The sequence below is a fragment of the Gekko japonicus genome, unplaced genomic scaffold (genome assembly GCF_001447785.1).
Source record: "Gekko japonicus isolate JY-2015 unplaced genomic scaffold, Gekko_japonicus_V1.1 scaffold2881, whole genome shotgun sequence".
In the NCBI taxonomy this organism is placed as follows: domain Eukaryota; kingdom Metazoa; phylum Chordata; class Lepidosauria; order Squamata; family Gekkonidae; genus Gekko; species Gekko japonicus.
The window spans coordinates 104,432-125,387 of NW_015160313.1; the positions used below are offsets into that span (position 1 = coordinate 104,432).

At 49.7% G+C, this 20,956-nt stretch overlaps 1 protein-coding gene across 1 annotated transcript in view; it reads right to left on the reverse strand.

Annotated features, from left to right (window-relative positions):
- Nucleotides 1-2,690: 2,690 nt before the first annotated feature.
- Nucleotides 2,691-20,956, reverse strand: part of LRIT1 (leucine-rich repeat, immunoglobulin-like and transmembrane domains 1) — a 29,739-nt gene continuing 11,473 nt past the window's right edge. The window contains exons 3-4 of the mRNA XM_015416776.1: nt 12,085-12,390; nt 2,691-3,691 (exon numbers count right to left, since the gene is read on the reverse strand). Coding sequence (XP_015272262.1) covers nt 2,691-3,691; nt 12,085-12,390 — 1,307 coding nt within the window. The remainder of the gene's footprint in view (nt 3,692-12,084; nt 12,391-20,956) is intronic.

Genomic DNA, 20,956 nt, shown 5'->3' on the forward strand with positions numbered 1-20,956 from the left:
GTAGAGGAGCCGTTTTTGTGGCACTGAGAAACCTGGGCTGAAAATCAAAGTCAACATTGTTCTGCAAGCCTAGTTCTGCGAAGGCCTTAAAGGCACGACACAGCAAACTCCTTCCTCTGGTAGCCGGTCCGACGCAAGAAAAACTGGTCGTGCCGTTGGAAAAAACTGGCCAGTGGGCAGTCCTAGTGACAAACCACTCTGCCCTTGAAAACCCCTCCACCCCCGATCAGCAGTAACATATGACTCTGAAACGTGGCAGTCATTCAGTTTTATTATGATTAAACGCAATTTCTCTGTGTCATCCTAAGGGAATTTAGCACACCTCCTTTGAACTACAAGACTGTGAACGGATAACACACCAACATGTGTATTCAGTACTGTTACGTCATGTGCACATATTCACTGAACGTGTATTTCTGAAAATAAAACAAACAATAGCCCAGGGAGTGGATAAGGAACGAAGTGTGACCCGTCTCCCCTCCCCTGTTCTCAAATCCCTTCTAGAAAAACATCCAGCAATACGGATGAGAGAAATAAAGATTTGGGAAGCAACCCTGGGAATGTTGTTCCCTCAGACCTCTCGAGGATTCACCATTCGGCACGGACTCAGGAGAAGCTCAGATCACCATGTGCTTCAGCAAAGACTCTTCCATATCCATCTGCCCCCTTCTCTAGGCACTCACCTCCCCCCAACTCAGTGGTCCCCAGCATGGGGCCTGTGAGCAGCATGGGGCCCACCAACACCTTTTCTGGTGCCTGACCATTGTTTTCAGAAAGGGGGTGGAGCCAAGAAAGGCTCTTGCCCAGCACAACTTCTGATTGGCCACTGGAGATCTGATTGGCTGTGTAGATCGAAATAACGATGATTCGGCAGCAGATCAGAACGTAAGAACGTAAGAGACGCCAATGTTGGATCAGGCCAATGGCCCATCGAGTCCAACACTCTGTCACACAGTGGCCAAAAATACCAGGTGCCATTAGGAGGTCCAGCAGTGGGGCCAGGAGGACACTAGAAGCCCTCCCACTGTTCCCCCCCAAGCACCAAGAATACAGAGCGTCCCTTGCCCCAGCCTGAGAGTTCCTATCTATAAAAGGTAAAGGTTCCCTTGCTCGAAAGCCAGTCAAGTCCGACTCTAGGGTTGCGGTGCTCATCTCTGTTTCAAAGCCGAAGAGCCAGCGCTGTCCGAAGACATTTCCGTGGTCATGTGGCCGGCATGACTAAATACCAAGGCGCACGGAACACTGTTACCTTCCCACCAAAGTGGTACCTATTTATCTACTTGCAATTTCTTGCTTTCAAACTGCTAGGTTGGCAGGAGCTGGAACTAGAGACGGGAGCTCACTCGTCATGCGGCAACTCTGGTCTCGAACTGCTGAACTACCGACCTTCCACAGCCTGCAGTTCAGCGTCTTAACCACTTGAGCCACCACAGCTCCTATCTATACCTTGTGGCTAATAAACACTGATGGACTTCTGCCCCCCATGTTGGTTTTATTCTCTCTCTCTCTCTCTCTCTCTCTCTCCCCCTCTCTCTCCCCCTCTCTCTCTCTGTCTCCTCTTTCACAGTGTATTTTCAAACTACCCCTCTTCTCACCTGCCCCCGGACTTCCTCTGGGTGTGGGTATGACTCCGCCTCCCACAGCAGCCATTTTGTGGTTCCACCCACCACCCTGTGTCGGAATTCTAAAGGTGCCCACAGCCTCAGAAAGTTTGGGGAACCCCTGCTCCAGCCACACCAGCTTTCCAGCACCCTCCTATACCCTCCTTGGAGTGCCAGAAACTGGAATCCAACCTATCTCTCCTGAGTCCAAATGCCCCAGAGCAGAGGTATCGGACTCCTTTGTTACGAGGGCCTGATCTGACATAAATGTCACTTTGTCAAGCTGGGCCAAGGCCATGTGTGCCATAAAACGTAATGCCAGGTACCGGAGACATAAACTGCATAAAGGACAGCAGCTGGTAAGCTCCGAGTTGGTGTGTCCTCACCGCAAGGCCCCATGGGTTGGGAAGAGGGTGCCAAGGAAAACCCACATGGGCAGACTGGAGAGCCAGTGGAGCAGCACTGGGCAGACGCTCCCACACTGCTTGACTGCTGCAGATGAGGTTGTCCTGCCATGCTGAAGCCACAATCGGAGTGGCTCGGCCCACTCCCCCCTGAACAGTCTCCTGTTCCCCCCCTTGCACTAGTTGCTCGCGGGCCATATAAGAGCCCTGGATGGGCCGATTCCGGTCCCCGCCCTTGTGTTTGACACCCCTGCCCTTTGGGATTCCTTCTCTCTCCTTCCATCCTTCGGGTTGCCAACAGGCCCGGAATAAAACCTCCTTTCCCATGAATAGAGGCATAATGAGTGGAAATGGCATGCCGATAAATTACACCTTGGTCAATAGCATCCTATTAAGCCTCTGGTCAAGGGACAGGTCCCTTTTTTTTTGCTCCAGGCAGGTGGCAACCCTGTCCCCTCCCCCACCCTCTCAGACTGTACGACACAATTTTAAAAAAAATTAAAAATTAAAAAAAGAACTTTCTATAAATAGCTCAGATACACCATGGAAGATTTTTTTCCCCCTTCCGTGAAAAAGAAGTCCCAAGAAAGCTGTACATAAGTCTTTCCATGTCTGTTTGCCAAACACATTGGAAGACCATACTTGTGATGCAAGGGTCCGTTTGTTGGGGGGGGGGTGTCCGTTATCAGCAGAAGTACTCGTTGGGCTGTCCTTCTGTCTTTGCTACTGCCTCTGAGTCCACACTGGACCTGGCGGAGAGCAACCGGTTGGATTCGTCGGGCGTGTGTCTAGTCAAGTATCCCCCTTCCATTCCCTTGACTTTGGCCCCTGGAGACAGGCTTTCAAAGGTGACGTAGGAGTCCTGGATTTCCTTGGGCTTCCGGATGAAACATTTTTTACACCGCCTCTTCAGGGCTCCACAGCAGACCACCAGGGTGAGAGGGACGGCAATGACACACGCCACGCTGATGACCACCACGTTGATGAGTTTTTGGGTTCCACCAGCACTGGCAACTTCGTCCGTGGAAAATATGATGCACTGCTCCTTCTTGGGAATGAGCCCTTTCATGCTGACGCAGACTATGTATTTGGTCTGGGGCATCAGATCATTGATGGTGACCTTGGTCTTACCTGGCTCCACGTTGATTCTACGCATGTCCCGTTCTCCAAAGATAGCATAGAGAACGCTGAATGCTGTGGTATTATTGGCCAGGGGAGCTTTCCATGCTAATGTGACGCTACGGTCTGTGTCGCCTATGACTCTGACGGAGCGCACTATGCGTTCGGGCTCCTCCTGGCCAGTCGACGGGCTCGCTAAGAGATTTCTCGGATCGTTGATCATGTTCAGGGCCTGGTCTTGGAGCACCAGGTTCCCTTCTGTGTTGGCACGGATCGATTTGGCGCCCAAGGTGGGTGAAGTGGACGTCGTGATGACGTATCGCGCTACCAAGTTGTCGTTGTAAGCGGCCGCCTCCATGCCGCTCATTTTCCCCTGCCATGTCCCTTTCAGATTTGCCCCGGGGTCATCGGTGCTCTCAGAGTCAGTGATGATCAGGGAAATAAATGCCTCTGTGGCTCCGAGAAAATTTTTCGCTTTGCATATGTATTCTCCGGAATCGAGGTACGAGACGACGGGCAAACCTAAAATCGACCAGCTCATTCCATCACTGGAAATTTCTTGGTGTACTGAAAGAGAGAGAGAGAAAACCAGGATTGGGGGGGCGGGAATTACATGTACAGTATTCGCCAGGGGTCATTTCGTAGAAAAAGAGGTCCAGGAGCTCATTAGAGTAACTTATTAGCATAACTTATTTGCATATGCCACACCCCCTGACATCACCGGAAGTGTGTCAGAAGGCAACACCCACCGCTCAGGCTCCACTGGACTGTTTTGGATTGCTAGCTATTGGGTGGGGGGGGAACATGCAGATCTGCCCTTGCAGAGGAGGGAGAGCTTGTACCTGAATAAAACTTGGTCTTAAGGTGCCACTGGACTGTTTTGAGTTGCTAGCTGGGGGGGGGGATGTGCAGATCTACCCTCACAGAGGAGAGAGAGCTTGTACCTGAAGGCGGGCCGGGGGGGGGCTCTGCAACTTACCTGGCTGCTTCTTGCTCCTTGTGGCCCGACTGAGGGCTGCTGGGAGCAGGGGGGGGACTTGTTGCATGGGCCCACCCCCCTGGGCTCCTTACTGCCGGAGCTCCACTCCTGTGCGCTCCCACAGGAAATGACCCCTGGTATTTGCCAAAATGGACTGTTTGGGGAATCAGGGCTTTGTTTTTCTTCTAGCTAATTATCGGAGTTAAATAAACTATCTGTAACTTCTAAGGGCATCAAATAAGAATAAATATAGTATGATCAAGGTTACAGCCTAGTTAACTGAATGGGCCAGGCAGGCCTGATCTCATCAGACCATGTAAGCTAAGCAGGGTCAGTCCTGGTTAGTACATGGATGGAAAACCAGCAAAGGAGTCCAGGGTTGCTACACAGAGGCAGGCAATGGCAACCGCCTCTGTTCATCTCTCAATGCTGGAAACAAGATAAGGTCCCGGAAATTGGGGAATGGATTAAAAAATTACTTTTTATGGTTGAAATGGACAAAATGACAAGGACACTTAATAATTTGGAAGCAGAAGAATTTTTTTGCAGACTGGAAAGACTTTAAAGACTATTTGGAGAAATACTGGGATGTGAAGGACAATTTACTTTGCTTTGAGAATTATTGAAAATTAAAGGATAGTAGAAGGATAGTAGATCTCCTGGAATGCACGCCATCTAATTCTATTACTGTATGCACTTTATTGTTAACTGTTAATTTATGTGTTGAATTGAGTATGTGATTTTATAGAGTTTTTAAGATTTTTATGGTATAGTATTAGGTACATGGTACCGCTTTGTTAGCCGCCCTGAGCCGTTCGCGGGATGGGCGGGGTATAAATATGATAAATAAATAAAAAATCAATAAAATAGATAAATGTATAAGAATAACAGTTGAAGGATAAGTTACCTGTGGATGTGAATAAGGAGAAAGGGAGGTATAAAGAAAATCTAAGAATTGAGCTGGAGGTTGGAGCACTGTGGGAAGCCGAGAAGGGGGGGGAAGGGAGGGGGGAAGGATATAGAAGTGTATAAGTTTTGATATATGTTTGAACTTTTTTTATTATATCCTAATAAATTGTTTTTGGGAAGAAGAAGAAGAAACAAGAACAGAAAGATTTTCAGAATTCCCTTGCTGGATTTGGACAAGTTCCATTCATCCCACCCTAAAACGTTGAAGTGGGAGGTCCCGGTGTTGCCCAAGGGACCACAGTACTAGCCACAGAATCTGGCTACAAGGAGCTTCACTCTGCCCTGACCTGGATAGCCCAGATCTCGGAAGCTAGGCAAGGCCAACCCTGGCAAGTGTTTGGATGGGAGACCTCCAAAGAATACCAGGGCCAGGAGTCGGAGGCAAGCTATCAAAAGTCACTTCTCTGAACAACCTCCGTGCCCCAGTAGGAGTCGCCAGAGGTCGCCATGACTTCCAGGCGCAGGTGCATGTGCGCACACACAAATGCAAAAATGCCAAAGGGGGGGGGCTCACTCTGATGAACGATATAAGAATGACCTTGCAGGTTCAGAGCAAGTTCCATGTTGTCCAGTGTTGTGTTTTCAACAGCAACCAGCCAGATGCCTCTTGGTGGTCACAAGTAGGGCATGAGGCCATGCCTTATACTCTTCCTGCCCCCATCATTTAATGTTTGGGAGCTTCTGTTTTACTGTCATAGCTAACATAAGAACATAAGAGGAGCCAATGCTGGATCAGGCCAATGGCCCATCTAGTCCAACACTCTGTCACACAGGGGCCAAAAAGTACCAGGTGCCCTCAGGAGGTCCAGCAGTGGGGCCAGGGCACTAGAAGATCCTCCACTGTTGCCCCCCTCCCCTAACACCAATTCATAGACTCATGGCTCTTTTTGTAGAAAAAGCCCAGCAGGAACTCATTAGCATAATAGGCCACACCCAACAGCAGAAACTCATTAGCATATTAGGCCACACCCCTGCCAGCACAGCTCATTAGCACATTAGGACGCACCCCCATGTTACCAGAAGTGTGGTCATCCAGCCACACCCACCTTTTGCTTCTTATTCTGTTTACCTTGTTTGTTGTCAAAACCCAGGACTTTTTTTGTAGCAGGAACTCCTTTGCATGTTAGGCCACACACCCCTAATGTAGCCAATCCTAATGAGTTTCTGCTGTTGGGTGTGGCCTATTATGCTAATGAGTTCCTGCTGGCATGGCCAACTTGGGAGCCAGCCGGAACTCCGTTCCTGTGCGTTCTTGCCCCAAAATAGCCCTGCATAGACTTATTCTTTATGAATTTGCCGAGTTATACTTAAAGCTCACCGATATAAGAATTCCTCACTGTGTGGAGAAGTACTTGGTTTTCTGAGTCCTAAACGTACCCCCAAGGAGGGAAGGTGGCCATGGTATAGCCTGACCTCATCAAATCTCAGAAGCTAAGCAGGCCGGTACTTGGAAGGGAGGCCACCAAGGAAGGCTCTGCAGAGGAAAGCACTGGCCAACCACCTCTGCTTCTCACTTGCCTTGAAAGTAGGGTTGCCAACTCACTTTTTGCCGGGAGCGGGGGGCTCCCGGCCGGCGTCCTCCTTGTGCGCGCGCGCACGCCCCGCGTGCGTCACCCGGAAGTGACGTCACACGCTGGGGGCGGGGCGACGCCATTTGAAGGGAAAACTCTTTGTTTTCCCCTCAAATGGCATCACCCCGCCCCCAGCGTGTGATGTCACTTCCGGGTGATGCACATGCGGGGGTAGGGTTTTTCCCGGGCCCCGATTCCGCGGGAGCGGGAATCGGGGCTCGAAACCGGGGGGAATTCTGCCCCCCAGGGGGATTTGGGACCCCTACTTGAAAGCCCCTTGCTGGGGGTCTCCATAGATCGGTTGCGACTCGACGGCACCTATGTACATAAATATTCTACCAGTCATTTTCATCAGGCAACCCTGAGTTGTACTATCTCCCACATTCTGTGCCCTTTCGCGTCTTTTAGTATATGTCCCTCTTGGTCTTTTTTTTCCCCTAATCCCAAACCCTTTAGCCATCCCTTGTGTGGAAGATGCTTCAGCCCTTCAGTCTTCTTTTCTTGCCTTTTCTGGAACTTTTCCCCGAGCCCCAAGCATGGGATGAGGGGCAACAGGTATGCCTCACTGAGGCCAGGGGATCCACTGAGATCCCGGTCTGGGGCGAAAGTGTGCTATCATGCTATGGTTAGTTCATGTCATTTCCAGGGCCGGCCTGAGGGTTTTTTGCACCCTAGGTGGGGCTATCTTGTGGCGCCCCCCCAGGTGAGGTTGTCTTGTGGGGGCCCCCCCTCCTGTATGAGCTGCCGCTAACCAGGAGGTGTTGCCAGCGGTGCTCCAGGCACCAGGCGATGAGAAGGCTTCCCAGCCTCTCCCCCCGTCCCCCATTATTCCTGAGATGAAGCCGGATGCGGGGGACAGTCGCGGATGCAGGGGGCTCCCTCTGCCTCCCCCTCCTTCCTGCCTGGGCGCCGAAGAAGCCCACGGGGCGCAGGCAAGCCAGAGGAGTGTGCGCCTAAGGATGCGGTGTCCAGCTAGCCAGCCAGCCAGTGACACCCGAACCCCGCAAGCGCCGCCTCCGCTCCTCGCCTCAGCCCCCCTTGGAGCCTCCAACAGCTCCCTCGGGAGGCCGCTGAGTCCGATGCCTGCCCAACTCGTCACCTCAGAACTTACCTTCCTGTAGGCCCACAAAAGAGGAGCAAAGCAACTGAAGGAGCGGGGCGCGCGCGCTAAATGGATCGATATTGCTTTAAGCCCCCCTGCTGTCAGGAAACTGAAAAAATATGCAGTGGCCAGGCCTGATTTTTTTCCTTTTCTTTTTTGCAGAAAACTGTGTGTGTGCTGGGAATGGAGGCGTGGGGTTCATTTGCAAAAGATTAGGTATCCTCTCTGTTAGCCTGGGAGGGAGCATGCATGGTTGTGAGTGCACGTATCCAACGGGGAGATGGGCACATATGAGCGTGGTTCCTGCCCAAGTGGGTGGGTTTATGTGCCTTTGAAAGGACCGAAAGGATGTGTTTGTAAAATAAATCAGTGTGCGAATGAAAGAGGCAATGCTTGTAAGTACATGAGAAGGTCCGTGCAGAGCTCGGAGCAGGGGGGGGGCTAGACCCCGGCCCCCTCCGCCCGGAAGAGAACCTGGGGCTGCCCCCTGAGCCTCGCCTTGCAATCGGGAAGGGGGGGAGGACACCACCGGGGGAGACTCCTGCCGTACATCTGAAGTGGGCCCTTTCAGTTGCGCCTCGCGTCAGGCGGCGTGTCCCCTTCCGACGAGGAGGAGAGTTGTTGCTCTTCTCCTTGCGAACTCCCAGCCATCCATGCTGGGGTGGGGACCGCTCTCCTGCTGCTCTCCTGCCACCGAAGCCCTGGCACCGAGGCGGGGGGAGCAGGAGGAGACGAGCGGGCTTGCAGGCCTGGGCAGGGGAAGCAGTGGGCTGATCCATCCCTTTTCTACTCCACCTTCCTTTCCCAAGGTGGCTCAAGGGGTGGGGAAGGCATGACGGCGGCGGGAGGAAGTCAGCGGGTGGCTCGGCCAGGTAGAGGGCGGTGGCGGGGAACGGCAGCAGCTTTTGGGGGGAGACCGGCACCCCATCCAGGGCCCACCACCTCATCCAGGGCCCGGCGCTCTAGGCGAATGCCTGGTTCGCCTAGCGGGTGAGCCGGCCCCGGTCATTTCAGAAGTAGAACTGAGATGTCACTTTCATGACACATGAGATTGTGAGTTGGATCCAGACTAACCCGGCAATTCCCACCGACTCCCTCTTTTGACTGCAACCCCCTCTCGTGTTGTTTCTCGGGGTCCCCGATTCCCTCAAAACAGCATTTCTGTGCGCTCAGTGTGCTGCAGTGGGAGGGGAAAGACAAGACCTGCTCCACTGCTGGAAAGTCAAGTTTGGATCCAACACGTCTATCATGGTTTTTTTTTATCCCACCCTTCCTCCAAGGAGACCGTCCATACCTCATCCTCTCTGAATCATTTCACACTCACGACAGCTCTAAGTGGCAGGTTAGGCTGAGAGAGAGAGTGACTAGCCCAAGGTCAACCAGTGAGCTTCAGGGCAGATGGGGATCTGGACTTGGGTCTCTCAGAACTTAATCCATCACAGGGGTCTGCGTCTACAGCTCTACAGCCAAACATGGGCTTTTCTGTATTCTGATTTTCCTCGCTTGTGTGTTTCCATTGCTTGGGCGGGTTGTTTCTGTTTTGCATGAGTTTTGCTCCCTCTAGAGGCCGCTTCGATATTAACTAACTTCATGTCTGTGTCATGGCTGACCATTCAGCTCAGTCAGTCTCTCCAGGGCCTCAGACAGGTCCAGCTGGTGAGGACTCAGGAGCAGGTGAGGAAAGCCTTGATCCATTGACCGAGGAAGTGCCTGGGTTGTTGACAGATGACAACCAGAGTCATCAACAAGTAAGGGCACTCCCCAGGAATTACTGCCAGAGTCGTTGACAGGCATGAACTCTTCCCAGGAACCGCAAGCCACCTCTGAGGAGGAGGAGGGTATCTCCCCACCTACGCTGCTAGAGCATTGAAGGGAAAAGAGACAGAGGCAGAAGGGAACGTGGCAGTACATGCTCACACCTGGAGGAACTGCTGGCTCCTTTTAAAGGACAAGAAACACTTGGATGAGGATGGGCTGCTGGAGTCCCATAAATACTGAGCGGTATTCTTCACTGGCAACAACTCTCATTCCAGCTCCCTGAGTTTCCTGTTGACTCCCTGGATCAGCTTTGCTTCCTGACTCCTTGTGCTTTGACCTTCATTCTAGATCTGACTACACCTCTTGAGCTTGCTCTATATCGGATAAAAGGAAGTCCTTCTTCACCCAAAGAGTGATTCACACGTGGAATTCACTGCCATGGGAAGTGGTGGAGGCTACAAGCATGGACGGCTTCAAAAGGGAATTCGATAGGCATATGGAGCAGAGGTCCATCGGTGGCTATTAGCCACAAGGTATAGATAGGGGCTCTGGGGCAAGGGATGCTCTGTCTTCTTGGTGCTTGGGGGGGGGGCAACAGTGGGAGGGCTTCTAATATCCTGGCCCCACTGGTGGACCTCTTGATGGCACCTGGTATTTTTGGCCACTGTGTGACAGAGTGTTGGACTGGATGGGCCTTTGGTGTGATCCAACATTGGCGTCTCTTATGTTCTTATGTTATATCCTGGTTCCTTGGGCTACGACCTTCATTCTGGACTCGACTATGCTTCTTGGACTCACCTTGTAATAGGGTTGCCAGGTCCCCTGGGGGGGTTGCCCACTCTAGGGGCCCCCGATCCACCGGCCTGGATCTGGCCAGCAGGGGGAACCCCACCCCCAAAGTGCCGAGATCACAATGATGTGCCCGGCACCAGGGGGATGCTCTAGCAATCGCCCTAAAAACTCGATGGTACCCCAACAATGCAATGGCATCACTTCTGGGTGACGTTATTGTGGCGTGTGCGCTCCACACACATGCCAGAGGACCCCGACCAGCAGCCTGGAGCCCCCCACCGGCAGCCAGGTAGGGCCTGGCAACCCTACCTTGTAAACTGGCTACTTGTGCTACAACATCTGAATTGTACCTGACCATGTCTCTTGGAACTTGCCCTGCCTTGATTCCTGACGTTGGTGCCTTGAACTCCAGCTGGGGGACTTGACTATAGTTGGGACACCATACCCAGATACCAGGGGACCTTCCTGTGACTTACTGGCACCGGGTCTTTTGCCTTGGCCACCAAACACGACAGTCTGGCACATCTCCTCGCATATTTAAACTGCAGGGTTTTACGCCAGACATGAAGGGCTGTAATATCAAATCAACCACTAAAGGAAGCAAAACACATGCAGAACCGGGTGGGGGGGACACACTGAAAGCAACAGGAACACACATGCAAGGGGAGTGAGAATACAGAAAAGTGTTATGTCCAGGGGTCATTTCATAGAAAAAGAGGTGCAGGAGCTCATTAGCATGACTTATTTGCATATGCCACACACCCTGACATCACTGGAAGTGTGCCAGAAGGCAACACCCACTGCTCAGGCTCCACTGGACTGTTTTGGATTGCTAGCTATGGGGGGGGGGATGTGCAGATCCTCGTGCTCCTCATGGCTCGGGGCTGCTGGGAGCAGGGGGTGGGGCTAGTTGCATGTGCCCGCCCCCTGGGCTCTCTACTGCTGGAGCTCTGCTCCTGTGGGAAATGACCCCTGGTTATGTCTCATTTACAAAAGAGTATACTGGACAGGGCAGTTCCAATGCTAGAATAAATCAGTATGTAAAGGGAATGCCAGGAATTGATTTTGATAGGACTGGGTGTGTGTGGTTAAAATGCTCTACAGAAAGGGAAATGATGCAAGTGAACAATGGCTAGCAATTCAAGCGTGAGCCATGCAGAGGTTTATGCCAGAGCACTCAAACAATCCCACAGGTTGCTCCTATGCATATGCATTACTTACCGTGAGACCTCATGTGCGCCAATTGCTAATAAAAGACTCACAACAACCATGGTTGGGCCTGCGTATGCTTTACGGATTAGTAATCACCCTGTCGATTATTGATAATATTCAGTTCCTATTTTCAGCTGTACTTTCTTATACTGGCTCTTTTTCAGACTCTCGCTCTGAATATTGACATACTTCGGCTTTTTAATTGTAAAAGGTTTCTGACCCTCCCTGCTCTAACCCCTCCACCAGGTTCACAGGTATGGGGTAGGCATGGGGTGGGTTCTATGGTGGGTCACGTTACATGTTTGTATGGGGCAGAGAGAAATGATACGTTTGGCCCTGCATTTGCCACATCCGCAATTGGGACCACCGAGGGCTATCTTCCCCCGTTCTATGTAAGGGTATTTTCCCTTTGCTAGCAGAAGCACATTACACCAAAAATCCCATCACACCTTTAAAACATAATTTAAGAGAAGCAAGAGTGTTGACAGGATTCTTTAAGGGCATGGCATACAACACGATTGCTGTATTCCTTGCAAACTGTCAATCACTGGGCAAGCGACATATGAAAACAACCTACCAGTTCCGTTGAGCGGATTCCCGTCAGCTCTCCTCCAGCTTAGCTCAGGTATCGGGACCCCAGTGGTCCCACACCGAAGCAGCACAGTGCTTCCCAGGATGGTCTTCACTTTGGCCACCGACGTGTGCACGAGGGGACTCTGACACTTCCGCAGCTCAACTTGACTGAATAAGACGCCTGCCAGGCTTCGCGGGTTGAAGCATTTCAGCCGGGGTTCAATGAACGCTGTGTTGGGCGACTGGAAGTTCAGGAAGTGAACCATTTCGTATAGACTGCAGTCGCAAGTCCAAGGATTGTCCTGCAGACCTGTGGGGGAGGGGTAGAATAAAGACGTTGGTTGGTTCTTTGCATCACCAGTGCACGAAACAAATGGAAACCTGCATAAATAGATGCATTTTCAGAGTAATCCTCTCTGCGTCCATTCACCCTTCACTCTCGGTCATTTCAGACTTTCTAATTGGGGAGCTTCTGAACGTATGGGTGGGGAGCGAGATCACCCTTGTAGACTGTACCCTGACCTGTTAATCGGAATCCAGGTACAGACTCTGTGCACATATGCATGTGGTGGTGGTGGTGGTGGAACGTTCCATCAAGCCACAGTTGATGTATGGTGACCAATGTTCCCTCTAAGCTGTGGAGTCTTGTGAGCAAAACTTCTACTTTGTGAGCTACTGGCATTACAGTTCTGAGTAATTTGGCCACTGCATAAATTAGTTTGCTCTGGAGCCCTCCTTCCTGAGCTAAGACAAAAATGTGTCAGCTGGAGGCTAAAAAACTGAGCTAGCTCACACTCACTCAGCTTAGAGAGAACATTGATGATGACCCCATAGGGTTTCCAAGGCAAGAGATGTTCAGAGGTGGTTTGCCATTGCTTACCTCTGCGTAGCAACCCTGGTCTTCCTTGGTGGCCTCCCATCCACGTACTAACCAGAACCAACCCTGCTTAGCTTCTGAGATCTTACGAGCTCAGGCTAACCTGGGCCATTCAGGTCAGGGCCATATGCATGTACATGCCTACAAATCTTTCTCCATGATCAGGAATTCCCGACATGTCAGAATCAGAATCATTCTATTGTATGTGGCCTTCACAATATCAAACACTCTCAGAGAGTTTGTGCATTAACATATGATAAAAAAATCAACCTCTACAAAACATATAAAACCTGTTAAGACGACCTCAATCTATAAATCCACCAGGCCCTTGACAATGTTCCCTCTAAGCTGTGGAGTCTTGTGAGCAAAAATTCTACTTTGTGAGCTACTGGCATTAAAGTTGTGAGCGAGTGATTTGGCTGCTGCATAGATTAGCTTGCTCTGGAGCCATCCCATCCTGAGCTAAGACAAAAATATGTGAGCCAGAGGCTAAAAAACTGTGAGCTAGTTCGCAGAGAAATGGCAGAAAGTGAAGAGGACGTAAAGAGCCTCTTGCTCAGGGTAAAAGAGGAGAGCGCAAAAGTGGGCTTGAAGCTCAACGTCAAAAAAACTAAGATCATGGCATCCGGCCCCATCACTCCTTGGCAAATAGAAGGGGAAGTTGTGGAAGTAGTGACAGACTTCACGTTCCTGGGATCCCAGATCACCGCAGACTGTGACAGCAGCCATGAAATTAAAAGACGCCTGCTCCTTGGGAGGAAAGCGATGGCGAACCTAAACAGCATGATAAAAAGTAGAGACATCACCCTGCCAACAAAAGTCCGCATGGTCAAAGCAATGGTATTCCCAGTAGTCATGTATGGCTGCGAGACTTGGACTATAAGGAAGGCCGAGCGCCGAAGAATAGATTCTTTTGAACTATGGTGCTGGAGAAGACTCTTGAGAGTCCCTTGGACTGCAAGAAGATCAAATCAGTCAATCCTAAAAGAAATCAACCCTGACTGTTCCCTGGAATGCCAGATAATGAAACTGAAGCTCAAATACTTTGGCCACCCAATGAGAAGGGAGCACTCACTGGAGAAGACCCTGATGCTGGGAAAGACTGAAGGTCAAAGAAAACGGGGATGGCAAAGGATGAGATGGTTAGACAGTGTCATCGATGCAATGAACATGAAGTTGAGCCAACTTCAGAGGACGGCGGAAGACAGAAGGGCCTGGCGGGAGCTGGTCCCTGAGGTCGCGAAGAGTCGGACTCGACTGTGCGACTGAACAACAACAAAGTTCACACTAACTCAGCTTAGAGGGAACAGTGTGAGCCGCACCCTATAAACTGAGGCCCTGGCCCCAATATTAACACCACCATTGACAGCCTGTGCTCCGCCAATATGACCCAGACTATGATGCCAAATAACTATATGCTTATGTTGGATGCTGACAATGCCCGCCATCGCTACATGACGGCACTAGCACTTATGTAATGCTTTTATCTCTTTATTCAGTGTGATTTTATTCAACTTCCTGTTTTATTTGTCCAGCTATCTCTATGTAAGCTGCCCTGAACATGCCTCGGCAGGGTGGGATAAAAGATTAATTAGATGAATAAATAGATGTGCACAGACCAAGTTTGCCACCCTAATCCCAGTCTTTCCCCGTCTAGTCCATTTTTATCACACTGTTCCTCTGAGGAACTCAAGGTGTGCCCAGTTCTCCCTCATTTTATCCTCATAACAACCCAGGGAGGCAGATCCAGTTGAGAGAATGCGACCAGCCCAAAGTCACAGCACAAACTGATTTAAAGAGTGGGGGGTCTGATTCTAAGTCTAGTCAGATCATAATCCAACTACTCCCACATACTGGGTGCGTTCAGACGGGGCGTTTCAGCCGGCATAAACTGTAGCGGTTGGACCCGGTGCAGTTTATGCCGGCTGAAACGTGATCACACTTACTTCCCTCCCCATCGCTGTATGCCCGTTCACATGCTGCGGGTGTCAGCGTTGTTTTTTTTAAACTCAGTTTGAGCATGCGCATAGGCAGCCATCCACAGAATGGCGATCTTCACACATGCGCAAAACACCCCGTATTACATTTAAAGTTTAAAGGTAAGGACTTACCTTTAAAGTTTAAAGACCAAACTGGCCTCCCTGAAGTCCCAGACTCCTCCGAAACGTTAAACTAAGGGCCTTTTCTTTAAAAAAAAAAAAAAACGCCAGGGCGAAGCTTCACCCAAGCGCATATCGGCAACCTAAAAAAAAATGGTGGGTGAAAATCGGAAGCCTCGGGCTTCCAAACTGAAGTGACTCTACAACGGAAGGCAGATGTTCTACGTGTGAACACCGGTAAGTTCACCGATTGCAACCGGCACCTATTCTGTTGCAAATGCCCCATCTGAACGCACCCACTGAGTCTGTTTATATCTTCATGTCAACGTCTGTCAAAGACACAGGCAGTCTTATGAGAAAGCGTGAATCCGCGCGGAGTTCAGAGGAGTAGACAGGATCGTTTTGTTTTTCACCGTTTCTAATGGCTTGGATGCTGGAATCCCAGGTTCACTTAATTCTCCATTCAGCCACAAAGTTCCGATGAGTGACTAGCTGTTGGTCGATCCTAACTCATAGGATTCTTGAGTGGCTAAAGAAGCCACCTCCATTGTCACACAGAATGCTTTCCCGCCAGAATTAATGATGGCTGTTGGCAACCGGACTGCAAATTCAAAAGGGCAGTCAAGTTCTTGAAAAAATAGGAGGATCGCGGTCTGTGAGGTAAAAAATTTAAGAAGTAGAATCAAGTCGTGGGTGAGTTTAATTTCTAGAAGCTGGGAGTACACACCACAATTGTGTGTTTTGGGGATTGTACTGTGTCGTTTGAAATCTTCTAGAGGCAATTTCACCAGTTAAGTGGCTCAAGTGGTTAAGACGCTGAACTGCAGGCTGTGGAAGGTCAGTAGTTCAGCAGTTCGAGACCCGGGTGCCGCATGACGGAGTGAGCTCCCGTCTCTAGTTCCAGCTCCTGCCAACCTAGCAGTTCGAAAGCAAGAAATTGCAAGTAGATAAATAGGTACCACTTCGGTGGGAAGGTAACAGCGTTCCATGCACCTTGGTGTTTAGTCATGCCGGCCACATGATCACGGAAACGTCTTCGGACAGCGCTGGCTCTTCGGCTTTGAAACGGAGATGAGCACCGCAACCCTAGAGTTGGACTCGACTGGCTTTTGAGAAAGGGAACCTTTACCTTTACTGTGTCGTTTGAAATCTTCTGGAGTCAATTTCACCAGAAAAGCAGCCTAGAAGTACCGGAAGTCAGCATGTATGCTTTCTGATTAAAAGAGGCTTCCATACTTAAGAAACTGGGGGGGGGCTGCGTGCAAGAGAAATGCAGTGTGATTGTTGCTGTAGGGGGAAGTGCCCAGTCCAAAATTTCCAGACTTCATAAGCCCGGCTAGCTGTTGAGCCCAAAGTATTTCTACTGGTTACCCAAAAGGGACTCATAATCCACAAAAAGAACAACTAATATCACAGTGTCTGCTTGCTGGGAATCCGAAAGAGACTCGTAATCCACAATGAAGAGAAGAAACACAATCCTTTCCATTGACAGCCCAAGGTGCGATAGTCCTCCAATTGTTCCCCTTCCTGTCTCTCATTTAAAGTTCCCAGCTGTTCGCTGGAGATCTTCTGGGATTGCAACTGATCTCCAGGCGACAGAGATCAGTTCCCCTGGAGGAAATTGCCCCTTTGGAAGGCAGACTCTGTGCCATTATATCCCACCGAAGTCCCTCCCTCCCCCAAACGCTGCTGCCCTCAAGCTCCACCCCCAAAATCTCCGGGTATTTCCCAACCCAGAACTGGCAACTCTAGACATTGCACCAGGCCTTCTTTTCTGGAGGAATACCAGAACAGAGTTCCAGAACCTCTTTGACACAATCAGGGGTCCTTTCGTAGAAAAAGAGGTGCGGGAGCTCATTAGCGTAACTCATTAGCATAACTCATTTGCACATGCCACACCCCCTGACATCACTGGAAGTGTGTCAGAAGGCAACACCCACCACTCAGGCTCCACTGGACTGTTTTGGGTTGCTAGCTATGGGGAGGGGATGATGTGCAGATCTGTCCTCGCAGAGGAGGGAGAGCTTGTACCTGAATAAACCTTGGCCTTAAAGGTGCCACTGGACTGTTTTGGAATGCTAGCTGGGAGGAGGGTACGCACAGATCTGTGCAGGCAGGCAGGCAGGCAGGCAGGCAGGCAGGAAGGAAGGAAGGAAGGGAAGGAAGGGAAAAAGAGAAGGAAGGAAGGAGAAAAGAGAAGGAAATAAGGAGGGAAGGAGAAAAGAGAAGGAAATAAGGAGGGAAGGGAGGAGAAAAGAGAAGGAAATAAGGAGGGAAGGAGAGAAAGAAAGAGAAGGAGGGAAGGAGAGAAAGAAAGAGAAGGAAATAAGGAGGGAAGGAGAGAAAGAAAGAGGGAGAGAAGGAAATAAGGAGGGAAAGGGAGAGAAGGAAAGAAGGAGGGCTGCTTCTTGCTCCTCGTGGCCTGGGGCTGCTGGGAGCAGGGGACGGGGCTTGTTGCATGTGCCCACCCCCTGGGGTCTTTACTGCCGGAGCTCTGCTCCTGTGCGCTCCTGCAGGAAATGACCCCTGGACACAATTCTTTTAAAAATGTTTAAAAGTTCATGAATTTTTTGCTATACAGATTGGAAACTTCATATCCCTCTTGAGAGCTCCAGCACCTCTTCGCCCCCCAAAAAAGAAAAGTCCTGCATTGCACCATCTACAAATCCTCAAATGTAGCAGCAGGAACATGGCCTCTGCCCCCATACCATCTCAGCCTATTCATCAGTGGCAGGTGTCTTCTTAAGGAAGCCATTGATCAGTTTGCTCCAGTAGCAACTGATCTAGCCTAGCTAGGCAAATGTTTTTGGCTGCTGGAGAAAATGAGCAGCGTCTTTGAGGTGGGTAGAGGCAGATGTTATTGTCTGCAGGACTCCTCACCAACGTCCAGCTTTGCCAGTGATGTATGCTCGTGGCAAGTAATGGGACTGTGCCACCTGATTCTTAAGCAACGGACACATGGACCACTTCAGCAGAGTTTCTTATATATTTACCCCATGTTGCACCTTTGGTATGTACATTCTGTAAACATCAACACAGAGAGAAACCTCATGGTATCTGGCAAAAAAAAGACTAGTTATTAGAAATTAATAGTTTTAAGAAACAGAGAAGCTGTGGACCAGCTAGCAAGGGAAAATGGTAACAGAGGATATCAAAAACATTGAAATAGTTGCTGCCTTTCTGGCAGTTTACAGGAAGAAGGAAGGGACCAGGTGGGCAAATCTTGGGACTGACCTAGACATCAGCCCACTTGGGTGGGGTTTTTCAAAAGAACTTGAGAAACTGGTGGTGAGAAAGTCTGTTGTCGTGAAAGCAAAGCAAAATCTCCAGGCTTGGAGGCAGTGTACCTCTGGATACTCGACAGAAGTGACACAGAGGATGGTTGCCTTCATGACCTGCATAGAAGTTTTCCAGGGGCATTCAGTTGACTGCTACATACACATGAAGCCACATGGAGCTGCCTTATACTGAGTCAGAGCCTTGGTCCATCAAAAGTATTGTCTACTCAAACTGGCAGTAGGCTCTTCAAGGTCTCAAGCAGAGGTCTTCACATCACCCATGACCCGCTTCTTACTGGAGATTGCAGGGATCAAACCTGGGATCTCCTACATGCCAAGGAGGAACTCTACCACTGAGCCACTACCCAAGATTCTGCTTTGGATGGACCAACAGAGAGCTGGATGAAACAGAGAGCTGCACAGTTGTTGGCAAGCTGTGCTTATAAATGTATTTCAGCTGTATTGTGCAATTGCTTATGTGTATGAACTGTATTTGCATCTGTGTGTATAGGTTTGGGAATGCTGTGTAGTCTGACTGCAAGATGATGTGCCAGTGTGCTGCTTGCATCAACATGCTAATGAGGACACACATACCTACCCAAACTGCCTTGGGAAAGAGGAGGCATTCTCCATTACGCTCAGCCACAAGGACTCTTACAAACAACAACTTCACCACCATTGATGGATCTCTGGATAAAACGTAACCCATCCACTGGTTTGCATATCAACAGAGAAGACATCCTGTTTACTTCTCCAGGAGCAAGCCAACAGATCTACATCAAAAGGGTTTCCATGGCAATGTAGCTTTCACACCTTGACCAAATGGTCCCATTGAGGTTAGGGTTAGAATTTGAATATTGCTCCACTCCCTCTAGGTAGACACGTCACATCTCCCTGCCCAATAGGTGTAGGACAGAGGACGGACTAAAGGTAAGAGGTTGGCCCAGAGGCCAGCCCCAAAAGCCAGGTTTTAAAAGGTGTTGCACACCTTTTGTGCCTCGCTAGCTAGTCATCCCCCCCCACCCTGTAACTAAGTTGTGCCGGCTAGCAAACCCAGCTAGCTAGACTTTCCCCCACACACCTAGGCAACTGAAGCTCTGCTACAGGTAATTCTCATATAGCCTTCTTGGAATGCGCATCCAAGAAACCCACACGTAGTGGCTGAGTCCATCAGTGTGGCATAGAATCCCTCTGGTGAGATCTTTTGTTCCCGCTTTCTTCGTTGAGAAGACCAACTCTATTTCCTGGATCAGATAAGTATCAACCGCTACCCCTCTGTGTATTACCTCCAAGTTAGTCTATATACTGAATGCTTCTACTTCTACTCCATCTAAAGGAACTTGTGAGTGTGTGTGAACGAATCTGTTTATTTGTATGCATGTGAATTTCAATACTATTTAGTAAAGACAACATTTATTCTTTAAACATCCAGTGTGGTGTTGTCTCTTTCTAAAGGAGAGAAAGGAGTGTCTTTTCTGGTTCTGATCTCTGTATACAATTGGTCACAAGAACTCAGAATAAGCCCCCGTTGTATATAAAACGGATTTGGGCTAGTGGATAAATCCTCCACAAGAGGACTTCCGCTAACACAGTGTAGTTGTTAGAGTGTCAGACTAGGATCTGGGAGACACAGACCGATTTCCCACAAGCGGCTGCACCGTCCTCGCTCTTCCCTTTCCCCCGATTCTATTCGTCAATTTCCCACTACTTGCTGTGTGGCTGCATTTTGACCCACAGCATCCCCCAATTTTCCTCTCGTCTTCTCGATCTCAAAAAACAAGGATCTAGAACACGCGGGGGAAATCGGGGGATGCTGCGAGTCTAAATGCGGCCGCGCAGCAAGTAGTGGGAAATTGACGAATACAATGGGGGGGAAGGGAAGAGTGAGGGTGGCACAGCTGCTTGTGGGAAATCAGTCACAGTTTTTGAATCCCCAATGTACCACAAAAACTACCTGACAGGGTTGTTGTGAGGATTAAATGGAGAAAGGGGGAATGTTGTAAGCCACCTTGGGTCTGGGGAGAAAAGTGGGGTATAAATGAAATGTTGATTTTTTTTTTAAATTCCGCAGGTCTTCCCTGCTTATGTTCAGGAGATGCATTCCATCACCTTCAGACACCCTGCAAGCCAGCCACATGACATCCTTGTAAGATAATGTGAGAACTGTGGATTAAATGCTTTCACCAGGGTGTCGGTAGGGAAATCCCCCCTCCCTTGTACCAATGTGTGGCCGTAGTTAGGGTCGATATAGGTGACTAGCACCCAAGAATTGTAAACCGCCCAGAGACCCCTACGGGGGTTAGGGCGGTATATCAAGTCGAAGGATAAATAAATAAATAAATCCATCAGCACAAAATTGGGATGGTATGGGATGGTACAATAGCAAAGACTATGATTTACCCAAATGGCACAGTTGAACTGTTTATTTTATTAGATTTTTATCCTGCCCCTCCCCCAGAGGTGGGCTTGGAGTGGCTAACATAGCAATACAGTAGCAATAATAAAACCATAATTTCAATAAAAATCCAATTAAAAACTCAGTAAACACAAATTAATGCTTTGGGCATAAAATATCAACAGTGTTGATGGTAAAGGTAAAGGTAAAGGTTCCCTTGCTCGAAA